The sequence below is a fragment of the Echiichthys vipera genome (genome assembly GCF_963691815.1).
Source record: "Echiichthys vipera genome assembly, chromosome: 6".
Lineage (NCBI taxonomy): Eukaryota > Metazoa > Chordata > Actinopteri > Perciformes > Trachinidae > Echiichthys > Echiichthys vipera.
In genome coordinates this window covers 2409897-2426550 of record NC_139831.1, presented here as the reverse complement: position 1 = coordinate 2426550, position 16654 = coordinate 2409897, and the positions used below count along the sequence as shown (strand labels likewise).

Here is a 16654-nt window from a genome sequence, read left to right as displayed (position 1 = left end):
ATAAGTATACGCTTTTATTTATTAATATTTATTTTTTTAGTTGTTTATTTTAATGAACTTGCTCCTTTTGAATGTTAAAAAAGCACGAACATAGAAAAGATCATTGTTAATAAAGTTGCCTCCTAGCTTTTCGCGGGCTTAGTCGACGTTGGCATAGCAACAGCGAGCTCCACCAATCAGAGACGCCGCTGTTCTGATAGGGATTGTGGGTAATGTAGTACTCGAAGGCGGGATAGTAGTTTTGTTTATAAACAACGTTAAATCCTCCGTTTCATGAACTCGTAACCACTTTACATTTGATGTAAAGTTAAATATGGACACTAATCGAAGTCCTGGTTGAGAATAAATAGTTTTAAGACTTAAACAACGCAGGAAAAGTGCTCTTCAGGCGGTTTGTGTGGCTCTAAAAGAGCCGTTATCATAATTATTCCATCTTTACGGGCAACAGCGTAGTTTGTTCCAAGACCCACAACAATTACGATAAGTATAAGCTTTTATTTATTAATGTTTATTTTAACTTACCTGCTCCTCTTGAATGTTAAACTATGAACATAAAAAAATTGGCGTTATGTGGTTTGTTAATGCTGTCTCCTAGTTTTTCGCGGGCTCGGTCAACGGTTGCATAGCAACATCGAGCTCCACCAATCAGAGACGCTGCTGTTCTGACAGGGATTGTGGGTAATGTAGTACTCTGATAACGAGGACTAATAATTTACATTAAAACAACGTCAAATCCCCCGTTTCACGAACCCGTAACAACTTTACACTGATTGTAAAGTAAATTATGAACAATAATCAGATACTCTGAGGTCAGAGAGGCAAGAATCAGACTTAAACAACGCAGGAAAAGTGCTCTTAAGGCGGTTTGTGTGGCTCTTAAAAGAGCCGTTGTGTCGTGTTGGGTCGGTCCCGGTTTAACCGCCGAAGCCGTACAGGGTGCGGCCCTGCCTCTTCAGGGCGTACACCACGTCCATGGCGGTCACCGTCTTCCTCTTGGCGTGCTCGGTGTAGGTGACGGCGTCACGGATCACGTTCTCCAGGAACACCTTCAGCACACCGCGGGTCTCCTCGTAGATCAGGCCGGAGATACGCTTCACTCCGCCGCGGCGAGCCAGACGGCGGATGGCGGGTTTGGTGATGCCCTGGATGTTATCACGGAGGACTTTGCGGTGACGCTTGGCGCCCCCTTCCCGAGTCCCTTGCCTCCTTTTCCGCGGCCAGACATTCTGAGTTGGTGCTAGTTTGGTTCCGTAGAAGAACTGATGCTCCGATGGAGCCGGTGTGTTGCTTTAAAGACCGTCTGCGGACCTGAGAGAGGACAGGCAGCCTCCTCCCCCTGTCTTTTCTGGTTTTTACCAACTCGCGTTACCGCCACCAACTGGTGGGGAGTGATCCAGAACCTTAAATCCATAAAAATAGATGCAAAACAACCACAAAAAGATGCAAAATGACTAAAAATTGATGCAAAACCACCTCAAAAAGATGCAAAATGACTAAAAATAGATGCAAAACCAGCACAAAAAGATACAAAATGACTAAAAAGATGCAAAACCACCACAAAAAGATGCAAAATGACTAAAAATAGATGCAAAACCAGCACAAAGAGATGCAAAATGACTAAAAATAGATGCAAAACCAGCACAAAAAGATGCAAAATGACTAAAAATAGATGCAAAACCAGCACAAAAAGATGCAAAATGACTAAAAACAGATGCAAAACCAGCACAAAAAGATGCAAAATGACTAAAAATAGATGCAAAACCAGCACAAAAAGATGCAAAATGACTAAAAATAGATGCAAAACCAGCACAAAAAGATGCAAAATGACTAAAAATAGATGCAAAACCACCTCAAAAAGATGCAAAATGACTAAAAATAGATGCAAAACCACCTCAAAAAGATGCAAAATGACTAAAAATAGATGCAAAACCACCAGAAAAAGATGCAAAATGACTAAAAATAGATGCAAAACCACCACAAAAAGATGCAAAATGACTAAAAATAGATGCAAATCTAGTTGTTTTATCCACAGAATACACAAAACAGTATTTTAACGCCTTTTAAACACTTTATTATAAAACCCTCTAATATCAAATGTCCCCACTCGCTGTCCAACCCAAAAATCCTTAATCCATAAATCATCATTTCACCCTTTAATCCCAGAGTTTCCCCAGTACCGTGCATCGTACGATCTCTAAATATTAATAATCAGCTGCTGTTCTGTCTTTCTATTGGTGCTTTCCTAATTTCACGCCCCATACGTTAATGACATATTTCTACAAACACACAATAAAAAGAATGTATTGTTCTTTTAATCACGTTAAAAATAAAAAGTATTATGCAACAAACACCTAAAACTGTGTTTCGCAACAACAGATGGAGAAGAATTTAGATTAAATTCACATTCTTTAGTCGTTTGTTTTGAAAGAAATGCCGATAATTTAACGCTCTAATCCAAAATTCAAATACTTTACTACTTAATACTTAAAAAAACAAAGTACTGTTTATTATGAGTAGGTTTTTACACCTGGCAGCAAACAATACAAACAAACATTAAAGTATTTCCACGTGTCGATGTTTCAGACAAAAGTATTTACACACAACAGTTCACTTTTATACGTACAGAGAACAAAGCGCTGACATTTGATTGGTCCTGAAAGAAGACGCACAAAGAAACCAACGAGAAAAAAAGCTCCAAGAAACAAGAACAACAACAACAACAACAACAACAACAACAACAACAACGACGACGACGATGAGGAGTTCAGGTCAACACGAAAAAGAAAGCGCAGCCGGTTCGCTAACGTCACCAGAGGGAGGGTCAAAGGTCACCGCGTTTAAATAAAGTTAATCCAGTTCCTGTTTAGTGCCGAGCGGCAGAAGTGCCCGACCATCACGCGCCGCAGTATCACGTGCCCTGACCTTGGACCCCGCGCCCCCTTGAGGGGTCCCCCTTCACTGGAGGAAGCCGTCCAGAGTCAGGCACGCTGCGATCTTGGGCTGAGGCCTGGTGACTTTTTTCCTCTTCGCCTTCATCAGAGGGCGAATCTCCGCTAACGACGACGTCTGGATGAACTTGGTGCGCCCTCCCAAACCGTCGTACCCGCTCCTCATGACCCCGGGCGTCCTCTGAGGGTCCAACATGCTGCCGAAAGTCTTCTTTTTCAAGAGGAAGGAGTTCCTGAACACGGCGTCCGCGACTGCGTCCTCGTCGCGCGCCGAACTTCTCTCCTTGTGTCTGGAGACGGACGGTGCCAGAGGATCGAGCCGCATCTTCTTGGAGTGGATCTGCGTCTGCCTCTTGGTGCCGTCGTCCGGCGTGGCGACGTCGTAGGTCATGTTGAGGTCGATGTCCTTGCCCTCCGCGGGCTCGTGGAGGCGGGGCGGCTTCAGCTCCGCCGGCGCCGGGCTCTCGAAGACGAGCCGACTGAGGGCCTCGTTGGTGCGCGACGGGGTGCTCAGGGTCCTCTGGAGGAACTCCACCTTCTTCTGGAGGCTGCAGATCTGCTTGTCGGCGTTCGCCAGGTCCTTCTGCAGGGACGCCGCGGCCTCTCTCGCCTGACTCCCCTCCGCCGCCGCTTTGTGCAACTTGTTGTTCGCGGAGAGGAGTTCCCTCTTCAGCTTCTCGCACATGTCGTTGGAAGACTTCAGGTTGCCTTTCAGACTGTCGTACTCTTTCTTGAGGGAGATGCAGTAGATGGAGAGCTGCTCCACCGCTGCCTGGCTCACGCCCATGTCCGCGATCATGGACTCCACCTCCGTCCTCTGGCCCTGCAACAACACCTCCAGGCTCTCGAAGGCCTTCACCCTGGTCCTGAGTCTGCGGGTTTCCTCCTTGGCCGCTTGAGTTTCCTTCTGCTGCGTCTCCAGGAAGCCCATCTGCTTCCTGAGCGCGCAGCACAGCATCTCCTTCTCGGCGAGCTCTTTGCGAACGCCTTCCAGGTCCCTCCTCTGCTTGTCCGCCGCCTCCTTCAGGCTCTCCAGACCCTTCTGCTTGTCTCGCCAGTCTCGCTCTTTGGAGCTCAGGAGCACCTTCAGTCTGTCCAGCTCGTTCTGTAACGTCTCGGGGTCCGCGGCGGCCTCCTCATCCTCCCCGCCGACGTCGAAGTACAGCTTGTTGATGATGTGCCTGGTGCTGACCTGTTTCCTGCACTGGGGGCAGTTCTTGGTGGGCGCCGTCTGGAACCACTGGAGGAGACATGTGTAGTGGAAAGTGTGTCCGCAGTGGATGGCGGCGACGTCTGTGGAGCGGTCGAAGAGGTCGGAGCAGATGGTGCAGTACGCTCGCATGGGCATCTTGGCCGTCACAGGAAGCGCATCAGAGACTTCGGGTCCCGGAAGTGACGTCAAACATCTGGAACAACGTGCGGAAACAGAAAACTGTCAGACAAAGGTCAAACGCAAAAATGTAGCCCCATTCCTAAAAGTGTAAAAGAAAGTATAGACAGAGGTTCACTCGCCCCCACACTGTGTCAAGGACTTATCACCCTCATTCCTAAACCTAAGGGCGCACTCACACTGTCCTCCCGCACCGCGCCCTGGGCTTTAGGGTCCTTGTCCCCCCCTCCAGGCCCGTTTGTACTCACACTACCTGGGCCTCGGAGAATGCTTCTTGCTGCCTATACGTCATCACGCCGTAACACGTCACACGCATTGATGACGTCATGGCGATGCGTGGCTTTGTTTCCAGATCTTTCCGTAGACCTCGGAGTTTTTGTGCGTCTTGTCGACTGTTTTTGAATCTTTTCATCGACCAAATCTGCAGTAAACACTCCACCTCCGCATCACACCAACGTGAACCTTTCACCGCCATTGTTTAAAATGTCCGCGCATGGTCCCTCCTTCTTTTTTCTATGTCCCAACAGGCGTACATAAAATACGTCAGGACCGTCGTAGGCCTCGTGCTTGTGCTCGTACGCACGGTCATGCTCGTACATGTGCAAACCTGATTTACTAAAGCCCACCTCTCTCAGACGGGCCGTGGACGGCCAGCTGGCTGCAGTTATGCGCAGAGTGGTTGCACTCACACTGGTCAAACGCACTAGACTTGACCAGAAAAACCTGTTGTGCGGAAGGACAGTGTGAGTGCGCCCTAAGAAGGATCGCCTCCTATTAGATCATTGGCGCCCAATATCATTATAAAATAATCATTTACAAGATTTTTGCACTTGTTTTAGCTAACAGGCTGAAATCTACACTAGATACCATAATAGATGAGTGTCAATCAGGGTTTATGCAAAACAGACATATCTCTAATAATGTAGTTTGTTTTAGATGTATTAGATTACTCAGATGACGACAAGACGACAGTTATATTCTTTTCCTAGACTTTCATGAAGCTTTTGATTCCTTAGAGCATGATTTTACGACGGTACCTCTAAGTAAATTTGGTTTTGGCAATTTGTTTTGTAAATTAGTTAGAACATTATATACAAATGGAAATAGTTCTATTGAATTAAGTCGCGGTACCTCTCCAAGATTTCCGTTAAATCGTGGCGTTCTTCAAGGATGCCCTCTGTCCGTACATCTCTTCCTTCTAGATGTAAAACTACATCTACAGATCAAAGCCTGCCCTCTGAAAGGTTTTACTATCCCCAACAGGGAAATAATCACCAGTCAGCCGGCAGATGATACAGCTTTATTTCTTAAGGATGCCTCTCAAGTGTCAGTCGCAGACAAAACTATCCATCTCATCTCATCTTCAGCCTCTTATCCGGGGTCTGGTCGCGGGGGGAGTAGCTCTAGGAGGGGGACCCCAAACTTCCCTTTCCCGGGCCACATTAACCAGCTCTAACTGGGGGATCCTGAGGCGTTCCCAGGCCAGTGTGGAGATCTAATCTCTCCACCTGGTCCTGGGTCTTCCCCGAGGCCTCCTCCCAGCTGGACATGCCTGGAACACCTCCCTAGGGAGGCGCCCAGGGTTCATCCTTACCAGATGATCCTGAACCACCTCAACTGGCTCCTTTCAACGCAAAGGAGCAGCGGCTCTACTCCGAGTTCCTCACGGATGCTGAACTTCTCCACCTGTCGTACCCCGTGCTTTAGGGTCCTTGTCCCCCCCTCCAGGCCCGTTTGTACTCACACTACCTGGGCCTCGGAGAATGCTTCTTGCTGCCTATACGTCATCACGCCGTAACACGTCACACGCATTGATGACGTCATGGCGATGCGTGGCTTTGTTTCCAGATCTTTCCGTAGACCTCGGAGTTTTTGTGCGTCTTGTCGACTGTTTTTGAATCTTTTCATCGACCAAATCTGCAGTAAACACTCCACCTCCGCATCACACCAACGTGAACCTTTCGCCGTCATTGTTGTTGTTGTTAAATGTCCGCGCATGGTCCCTCCTTATTTTTTCTACGTCCCAACAGGCGCACAGGAAATGACCTCAGAACCGCTGTAGGCCTCGTGCTCGTACACGTGCGCGCGCTCATACATGTGCAAACACGCTCTAAAAAAGCCCACCTCTCTCGTCCTGGTGGTGGACGGCCCGCTGTCCGCAGTTGTGCGCGGAGCGGTTACACTCACACTGGTCAAACGCACTAGGCTTTAGCTGAAAAACAGGGGTTGGCCCGGTGCGGAAGGACAGTGTGAGTGCGCCCTAACTCTCCACACTGGCCTGGGAACGCCTCAGGATCCCCCAGTTAGAGCTGGTTAATGTGGCCCGGGAAAGGGAAGTTTGGGGTCCCCTGCTAAAGCTGCTGCCCCCGAGACCTGACCCCGGATAAGAGGCTGAAGATGAGATTAAATTCTATCCAGCCAAACATTTCTTATAAAAATTGCAGAATGATATCGATGGAAAAGCTCTTACTGAAACCTGTTCTCGTCTGTTCTGGTTCTGGGACTTTACTCCTGATCTGTGGACCGAGATTAACTCATTTACAGTGTCCTGTATTTCTCCAGACCTCGCCGTGCTCCACGTTTAACACTGTTATCACTTATCGCTCCTTCTCACTTCTTTAGTTTGTACTTATTTGATTTAATCTGCTGCTAAACTGCACGCTGCGTATTGTTGTATATTGTATAAACCTGCGTTTAACCACGATGTCTGTTGCACTCTGTCACATTTAGTTATTGTTTGATTTATTTTACGTTTGCTTTATTTTGATTTGATTGATGTTTTTATGCTTATTGTTACTCTGATCCTTTCCCATCTTTGTGTTGAAACTGTTGCACAATCATTTAATAAATGAAGCTTCTTGGAACTTGAATCTTTACTATAAACATGTTTTCTTTGGTTGTGAACACATGAGCTGTAAACACGAGGATGCTTTCTTCTTTTAGTAGTTTGATTTTACTGTTAAATAAACTTCACTTTCACAAAACTTCACTGTGTTTATGAAACAAACGCAACAGTAGATTCAACAGTTTCCTCGTCACGGAACAAAAAAGCATCAAAACTCGGCGTGTGTGCGGCGCTTTTAGGGTATTTACGTCATCTGATAACTTCTTATTTTATCACTATTTATTGACTTTCACTGCTGCTAACGTTACTTTTGTTTTTCACCTCTTTGTTTATGTTTTATTCTCATTTTAAACGTCAAAAAGAAGTCAAACTCACAGCCGAGTGCTCTTCTTCGTTGGTGTTTAACGCTCAGTCGGCGTCCGCGTCCGTTACTGATTCAAAAAAACCTGCTTCCGGTTGTGTGGAGAAAGTGTTCATCCGCAGGAGACGGGTGTCTGCTTATAAAGGCCGTCTGCGGACCTAAGAGAGGACAGGCAGCCTCAGAGCAGACAGAGACACGGCGTTTCCGCTTACTGTGAACGTCCTTCAAAATAAAAGCACGGGTTCACCAAACTCCCCTTCGATATTGGTGTTTTTTTTAATAAATAAACGTAAATGCGTCATATTTAAAGTTTCATTGTCCCGTAAAATAAGTTAGAAAGGTTCATTTTAAGCAAACATTTCATTTAAAAGTGTTTGAAATCCTTGAAAATGCTTGAATTTAATGTCACCAACGTTTGAAAAGTGCTTGAATTTTGGATAAAGTGAAGTAAACTGTATTTGCATTTCTTTCACAATAAACAGCTATAGAATAAAAATATCATGTCATTATTATTAAGGTATAATAATAATACTGTACCCTTTTGTAAATGTACATTTTAAACTCTTGTTTCCACGCCAGCTGTTGCCTTAGTCTTTGTGTTTTGATTTATTTTATTGTTTTGATAAGTGTGTACAGGATAATACATAAAACATGTCATTGTACTCAGTTTAATGACACTAAAGAGAATTCTTCTTCTTTTTCTGGTATAACGAAACAATTTTTAGTTCTTTTATAACGTAATAGCATCCAGTTTAACGTGATTTAATAATAAAAAAAAGGGAAATCAGATTTTTAAATATCTGTATGTATAAATAAGTTGTCCAGGGGCTGGAAAAGCTTGAAAAGCGCTTAAAAGTGTTTGAAATTGAAGGTTTACAAACGTTGTATTTTAACAAATTAAGTGTGCATCAGCAGCAGAAAGGAGGAAACAACTTGTGCATGTAAAGTGACCTGCAAACAGATACTTTAAATGTCACATATAAATATATATATAAATAAATTCATGAAAAGCAGCTGCCTGAAACCCAACAAACAGTGACTTCATTAACTTGCTGTGTGTGATATTAATAACAAAGCCTCATTCTTCTGATAAATAAGCTGATTTATATCAGATCAGTGCATCTTTACTTTTATGGACAGTTTAAGAACAACACACAGCAACAGTTGATATTACAGATGCATTTGTGTGTTCATCACTTTAATGCAGCAGCTGTCAAATGCAGCTTCACCTGTGATAATCAGGATTTATGGGTTTGTAAAACACAATTCAACAGCAAGGGAATTCAAAGTGCTTCAGTGAAACATTAAAAGCATTGAGAGACTTGTAAACACTCTGGAATTCAATAAAGTTTTCTAAAAAAAAATGATGTAGTACGTTTAAAATATGCAGTAACTAGTTGAATAAAGTCCAAACGCTTCCTGCTGAGTGCATCATTATTAACCATCATCACTAACACCAGGGGACTCTTACCCGACACAATACACCCGATAAAGCGTCATCACAATATATGAAAACATGACAAATGTGAGTAAAGTTTATCTTTTATCTCAAACTGTGTCGAGTCTGACAACATGAAAGCAAAGCTTCAGGAGAGACCCAATAAAAACGAGACTAAATTACTGAAAATGAAGAATTTGGGAACAAAAAGATCCTGAAAAAAGAAAAATGATGAAGATGGAAACTTGGTTTCTGGTCCAAATGTTGCAGAAGTGACACTAAAGCTGACTTTGAATAATATTCAGAGGAAAAGACACAAACAAAGATTTAAGTGGTAAATCTACGAGGAAAAAATGAAAATAAAACCGTAAAATTACAAGAAAAAGTCTGAAATTTTTTGAATTTAAAGTCACAAACTTTACGTACTTTAAACCTTTGTTTGTGTGTTTTTCCTCAAATTTACCACTTAAATCTCCAATGTATCCAAATTTTTCCTTATATATATATATATTTGTTATAATTCTGTGTTTTTCTCAGAATTACCCCTTTACCTTTGTAATATACTTTTTTGTTATTACCTAAAATAATGCTGAAACTACAGAGACCCATGACCCCCAAACGCAGCACAATGAAAATCACATAAATTAGAAAAAAACAACAAAAATGAACAAGGTTTTAAGGGTCAAAGTCTCCAAAGAGGATTTTTAAATAATTTATATAATTTCACGTAGTTCTGATCAACACATTAAATGTTATTAACAGTGAAACACAGTCACGGTTGTCGGTGAGGATCGAGCCCATTAGAGGAGAGTGTGTGGCCCTGAAAAGAGCCGGTGTGTCGGGGTAAAGAGACCCGGTGTGTCCGGGTAAAGAGAGCCGGTGTGTCCGGGTAAAGAGAGCCGGTGTGTCCGGGTAAAGAGAGCCGGTGTGTCCGGGTAAAGAGAGCCGGTGTGTCCGGGTAAAGAGAGCCGGTGTGTCCGGGTAAAGAGAGCCGGTGTGTCCGGGTAAAGAGAGCCGGTGTGTCCGGGTAAAGAGAGCCGGTGTGTCCGGGTAAAGAGAGCCGGTGTGTCGGGGTAAAGAGAGCCGGTGTGTCCGGGTAAAGAGAGCCGGTGTGTCCGGGTAAAGAGAGCCGGAGTGGCGGGGTAAAGAGAGCCGGTGTGGCGGGGTAAAGAGAGCCGGTGTGTCGGGGTAAAGAGAGCCGGTGTGTCCGGGTAAAGAGAGCCGGAGTGGCGGGGTAAAGAGAGCCGGAGTGGCGGGGTAAAGAGAGCCGGTGTGTCGGGGTAAAGAGAGCCGGTGTGTCGGGGTAAAGAGAGCCGGTGTGTCTGGGTAAAGAGAGCCGGAGCGGCGGGGTAAAGAGACCCGGTGTGGCGGGGTAAAGAGAGCCGGAGTGGCGGTGGAAGTTGCCCGGAGCTTCACTTGCTCTTCGCGGCCTTCTCGGTCTTCTTGGGCAGCAGCACCGCCTGGATGTTGGGCAGCACGCCGCCCTGAGCGATGGTGACGCCGCCCAGCAGCTTGTTGAGCTCCTCGTCGTTGCGGACCGCCAGCTGCAGGTGCCGGGGGATGATGCGGGTCTTCTTGTTGTCTCTGGCGGCGTTCCCGGCCAGCTCCAGGATCTCCGCGGTCAGGTACTCCAGCACCGCCGCCAGGTACACCGGGGCCCCGGCACCGACGCGCTGGGCGTAGTTGCCCTTCCTCAGGAGCCTGTGGACGCGGCCCACGGGGAACTGGAGCCCGGCCCGGGAGGAGCGGGACTTGGCCTTAGCACGCACCTTTCCGCCGGTTTTCCCTCTTCCGGACATCTTCCGGGTTGCTTAAACGGTTCGGTTTGACTCGGTCTGACTCGGTCTGACTCGGTTTAGCTCGGTTGGGTTCGGTTTTGGTTTGTTTTGGTTCGGTTTAGCTCGGTTCCGTGTTGAGGTACAGCTGTAGCAGCAGCTAACATTATATAGTTCTGATCTCTTCGCTCATTGGTCAGTTGGGGCGGGAGTGTAATCGTCCAATCAGAGAAGACTCCGTTACCACAACTTCCGCCCCGGGGAATCTGAGATTTACAAAATAAGACGCCACGAATGAAAATAAATAAGAAATACATAAATAAAATAATACATCATGTTTTGTACGCTGTATTAAGGTTATTTTAGGTAAAAATTAATAAATTAAATAATAATAAATGAATAAATAAGATAATACATCATGTTGTGTAGTTTACAACGCTGTAGTAAGGTCATTTTAGGTAAATAAATTAAATAAATATATTAGATAAATATTAAAACATGAATAAATAAAAGAATACATCATGTTTTGTACTTTGTATTAAGGCCATTTAGGTAAAAAAATAATATTAAAAATAAAATTAATATTTAAGGAGCCGGGGAAGGGGGGTAATATAATATAATTATATTAATAAAGGGTAATACAATATATTTATTATTATAATTTAACTGTTGTTTCAGTTTTATTTATATTTATATAGTTGATATATTGCACAGTTTGTCCTTTACACTGCACATTTTCATCCCCTGTTTTTATATTTCTTTGTGTTTTTCTATTTCTCTTAAGCACTATTTAGAATTAAACGTTATTTATTTATTGTATGTATATTTTGTTTATTGCACCGTGGGTCTGAGAGAAACGTCTGATCCATTCTTCTGTACGTCTGACTCTTATTGACATTAAAGTTGACTTTTGACACAAACAAAGACAAACGCACGCTCGTTTTCATCTCAATTTATTTCAAGTGATGCTAAAATGAAAATCCATGTTTTAAAAAACTTTGTTTAACACTCCATTTATATCCCAAACACACACAATAGCTATAGTCACCCAAACTCTGTCGGATACAGCAAATCCCTTTAAGTAGCCACTTGGTTACACAACTACGCAATGGGTAGAAGGACCGGACACACAACCCGCCCAGCTGCCGTGCGTCTGAAGGCCTGTGCGAGGACTCGATATGCATAACATCCTCCAGGCCTGCAGCAGCTGAGCGGCTCCTCTGCATCAGAATAAAACACCAACAAAATGCACTCTTTAAAACGTGATCCTGTGTTTTTACGAAAGAATGACGAAGTGTGAAAGCATCGTACCAATGTGCCTTATTTAATGTAATTGCATACTGTTCTTAGGGCGCACTCCCACTGTGCCTCCGTCCCGTGCCCCGTGCTTTAGGGTCCTTGTCCCCCCCTCCAGGCCCGTTTGTACTCACACTACCTGGGCCTCGGAGAATGCTTCTTGCTGCCTATACGTCATCACGCCGTAACACGTCACACGCATTGATGACGTCATGGCGATGCGTGGCTTTGTTTCCAGATCTTTCCGTAGACCTCGGAGTTTTTGTGCGTCTTGTCTGACTCATCTCATCTCATCTTCAGCCTCTTATCCGGAGTCGGGTCGCGGGGGCAGCAGCTTTAGCAGGGGACCCCAAACTTCCCTTTCCCGGGCCACATTAACCAGCTCTAACTGGGGGATCCTGAGGCGTTCCCAGGCCAGCGTGGAGATCTAATCTCTCCACCTGGTCCTGGGTCTTCCCCGAGGCCTCCTCCCAGTCCTGGGAGGTAAAAAACAGTCTTGTCCGACTGTTTTTGAATCTTTTCATCGACCAAATCTGCAGTAAACACTCCACCTCCGCATCACACCAACGTGAACCTTTCACCGCCATTGTTTGAAATGTCCGCGCATGGTCCCTCCTTCTTTTTTCTACGTCCCAACAGGCGCACAGGAAATGACCTCAGAACCGCCGTAGGCCTCGTGCTCGTACACGAGCAAACGCGCTTTACAAAAGCCCACCTCTCCCAAACGGGCCGTGGTCAAATGAACTAGACTTTAGCCCTGAAACGTGCTTGGGCACGGTACGGATGGACAGTGTGAGTGCGCCCTTAAATGTTGCATCGCGTGTCAGGAAAAGCTATATAGACGGTACAGCCCTACAAAATAAAAGTCAAGGAACGCACGGTGATGTGGGGGGTACAGTTGACCGAGTGCAGAGATGTTGCGGGCGTCTCAGCATTTGTGCGCGCAGGGCGGATTTAGTGGAGGAAGGCGCGTGGAAGACATCTCAGGTGGAGGCGCAATGACCGTATTCACGCCACAAAATGTAATTCAGGACGTAAAGGTATAGAGGCAGGTGTCTATGGAGAGGTAGAGAAAGAACACGAAGCTGCTCAAATCTTTTGCTCATTCAACCACTGGTTTTAAAAAAAAATGGCTTCTTATTCGTTCGTCCCACAGTGACGGTGAGTGGGTTTGGTGAATGTCCCATGGACCCTGAGAGCATTTCTGTAAGGTGTGATTCAGTTGGATCTGTGCCACCGTCGTTACTCTCTGTTCTTCCTCTAAGTCTGAAATATCAGTCACATCAGTCTATTCCACGTTTCCACCTCAGGCCTTATACCGCACGCTGATGGTCAACGCGCTGAAACCTGAACCAGATCCTCAGCAGCGAGAGTGGAAGAACGGAAAAGTGCCTCTCCCTGTGCATTGTTTGTTTGTTTCAATAACATCTCATCTCATCGCAGCTTTAGCAGGGGACCCCAAACTTCCCTTTCCCGGGCCACATTAACCAGCTCTAACCGGGGGATCCTGAGGCGTTCCCAGGCCAGTGTGGAGATCTAATCTCTCCACCTGGTCCTGGGTCTTCCCCGAGGCCTCCTCCCAGCTGGACGTGCCTGGAACACCTCCCTAGGGAGGCGCCCAGGGTTCATCCTTACCAGATGATCCTGAACCACTTCAACTGGCTCCTTTCAACGCAAAGGAGCAGCGGCTCTACTCCGAGTTCCTCACGGATGCTGAACTTCTCCCCCTCTCTCTAAGGGCGACTCCAGACCCCCTCCTGAGGAAACACTTTTCGGCCGCTTGTACTCGCAACCTGGTTCTTTGGGTCCTGACCCAGCTTTCATGACCACAGGTGAGGGTAGGAACCAGGACTGAGCGGTAGATCCAGAGCTTTGCCTTCCTCAGCTCTCTTTTCGTCACAACGGTGCGGTAGAGCGACTGCAGCTCCGCCCCCGCTGCTCCGATTCTCCGACCAAACTCACGCTCCATCGTCCCCTCACTCGTGAACATGATCCCGAGGTACTTGAACTCCTTCACTTGGGGTAAGGACTCATTCCCTACCTGGAGTAAGCAATCCACCGGTTTCCTGCTTCAATAACCCTGGCTTTATTATTATAGTGTTCCTAGGTGTTTTCAGTCAATCTCCCTCCATTTAGACTCAGGAAGAGGTTGGACTAAACCAAAGACTGTACAATAAAGATGGACGTAGCTTCTTGGTCTGGAAAGTGAAGCCAATATGGAAGTGGCTTAAACTCTTTCTGATGTCCAGCAGGGGGCCACTCCACTAGTTGCATAAGGAAGTTTGCTTGAATAGAAGTCAATGAGAAATTGAGCCTAAAAATGTTCACCTTAAAAACGTCTCGATCAGCTGACAAAGCTAATGTTAGCTAGCTGAACCCTACGTGGCCACGTCCTGTTTCAAAATGCCAAACTCGAGGCTTCAAAACGTCAGTCCACAAACCAGCGGGCTACGTAACGGTAGCTGCGTCAATCTCTTTTATACAGTCTACAGACTAAACCAGGGGTAGGAAATTCGGGTCCTGGAGGGCCACTCCTGGACTAAACAGAAGAAGTGCAGGAAAACCTGGGGTTGTGTTCAGCCCTGACAAAACGTAGAAAAGTGTTCATTAAAACTAAAACGATGGTGCGTTGAACACCCCGTTGTATACGTACCTTTTTAACACAATTTAAATACACATCGCTGCTGATTGGCTAACACCTTTGACACACCCACCAAACGATAGAAAATGTACCCCAAAGCTGTCGCTCACCGTTTTGAGGCAACGCGTTGTTCAACCCAGAAACCGCAAAGGTAGGTGCAGAGCGTTTTCAGACTGAACGTGGCCCTGGATGCTACGGTCAGGGCTGCACAACTCAGGCTCAAGACATCAGTCAGTTAGAGCTTAAGGGTTCTGGACCTTCAAGAACTTCAAGAACTTCAATCAGACGTCTGTAAAACTGATGTAAAATGAACCATTAACAAAGAATGTTTAGTTTGTCTCAATTTAACAGTTTTCAAAAAAGTGTGTCCCAGGCCTAATGGGGGATATCTTCCTCAGTGGTGGAAGGGAAAGCGTGTTTCAACACACTGTTTGCATCAAAGTAAGTTGCGTTTGCGTAATGCCACTGATGAAGCTCCCAACATGTGATTCTACCTTAAATCCGTTGTGCAGCCCCGCTAATTAGGAAAGACGAGGAGAAGCAGAAGGAGTGGGAGAGCTGGAGCCTCGTTACAGGAAGTTCCCAAGTCTGAATCTTGTCTTATCTCAGTTTAGGACGACACGATGTTTGGTATTAACAAAACATGTTAATTCACTGCATTTATGGAAAAAATCCTATCTCATCCGAGGGTAGGAATTGAGTCATTATAGCTAGCTAACTTTAGCCAACAGTGAAGGGGAAATTTGACAGCTTCTGCCAGGTACCAAGCTTGGAAAGGAGCTGGACTTGAGAAACGTCATCAGTCACAGCCCTACTACTACTGTTGCACTGTACTGTTGCAATTCAATAGTCCTCATCTCGCCAAGTACGGTCCAAATGCCCGGATGTGACTGGCTCTGCCCATTTTATCGAGGAGGCATCTGAGGTGACTCGTGTTGACTTCAGACAACCAGGTATCCCAGAATGCATTTCAGCCTAACATCAGCGAAGATGGCGCAGGAAACAATACACAACCACTCAACTTTGAGTTCGAATTTTTTAAATACTGCCAGAACCTCAGTCACCTTTCCACTTTCCTGTTAGCAAAACGCTAGCCAGCTAGCTAATGCAAGGCTAGCATACATCTATAAGTGTTAGCCTTGAACTTTTCTTAGTAGCGATAATTCATGTCACCTTAAAAACGTGAGCAACATATTTCTCCGTTGACATCAGTGTTAGTGATCTGACATCAAGCTAACTCCCTTTTGCTAGCTTTATATTAGCTACCTTTGTTAGCTACTGTTTTGCTAACAATAGCTAACAGTAAAGGGGAATGGTGGTCGAGATTCAGCTGGGTAATTTGTCTTTGTTAAACAGACTTTTACATATAATATTTTTGTTTAAGGACAGGGTCTGTCCCGTCCTAACGTAGGAATTTCTTCAGTTAGGACGGTTCTGTAATGACTATAAATTCCTATCCTCAGATGAGAGAGGATTTTCCCCTAAATGCAGCTAATGAACATGTTTCTGTAATGCCAAACATCATGTCATCATAAACTGAGATAAGAGAAACTTTCTGTAATGCCGCCCCTTGAATCTAAACCGTACGGTGCATTCCTCATGACGACACAAAGTGATATCGAACAGACTCTTTGTGCATCCAATAGAAAAAGAAAAGACACCAGCCTAAAGCGCTGCAGTCGTTGTACAAGTGTCCGAACTGAAAACTGAAGTTCTGTGCAAAAACAAAGTGCAGCTTCCCTCGTACGGTTCGGTCAGGTCAGCCTGTCCCCGGGGATCCACGGGTCTGTTTTCAGAAACCTTCAAAGTAAGATGTAGAGCAGATTCACAAAAAGCTCCGATAATGTCTTCGGCCATCGTAGAAAGCCCCACAACGACGACTGTGTCGCCACGCTTTTTGTAAATGAGCCTGATTATTCGGGGCCTTTACATGCAGTTTTATTGAGCTGTGCATGCAAAT

The 16654-nt window shown here is 45.5% G+C and overlaps 2 protein-coding genes and 1 pseudogene across 3 annotated transcripts; all 3 read right to left on the bottom strand.

Moving 5' to 3' along the window:
• Positions 1-914: 914 nt before the first annotated feature.
• LOC310948584 (histone H4-like) lies at positions 915-1225 on the bottom strand (annotated as a pseudogene). Its single transcript has one exon. The product of its transcript is annotated as a histone H4-like (transcript).
• A 1084-nt stretch (positions 1226-2309) lies between these two features.
• On the bottom strand, positions 2310-7639 carry LOC310948709 (E3 ubiquitin-protein ligase TRAIP-like). The gene is made up of 2 exons (XM_083915917.1): positions 7559-7639; positions 2310-4354 (listed from the first exon to the last, which is right to left on the bottom strand). Exon 2 carries the CDS (start codon positions 4294-4296, stop codon positions 2956-2958), a length of 1341 nt encoding a protein of 446 aa, XP_083772043.1. The 5' UTR covers positions 4297-4354; positions 7559-7639; the 3' UTR covers positions 2310-2955.
• Positions 7640-10040: 2401 nt separating this feature from the next.
• On the bottom strand, positions 10041-10874 carry LOC310948595 (histone H2A-like). Its single transcript, XM_083915775.1, has one exon. It carries the CDS (start codon positions 10779-10781, stop codon positions 10395-10397), a length of 387 nt encoding a protein of 128 aa, XP_083771901.1. The 5' UTR covers positions 10782-10874; the 3' UTR covers positions 10041-10394.
• Positions 10875-16654: the final 5780 nt, after the last annotated feature.

Excerpts from the sequence above, each read along its gene's own strand:
- LOC310948595 (XM_083915775.1), bottom strand. The coding sequence starts at position 10,781 with ATGTCCGGAAGAGGGAAAACCGGCGGAAAGGTGCGTGCTAAGGCCAAG.
- LOC310948709 (XM_083915917.1), bottom strand. The coding sequence starts at position 4,296 with ATGCCCATGCGAGCGTACTGCACCATCTGCTCCGACCTCTTCGACCGC.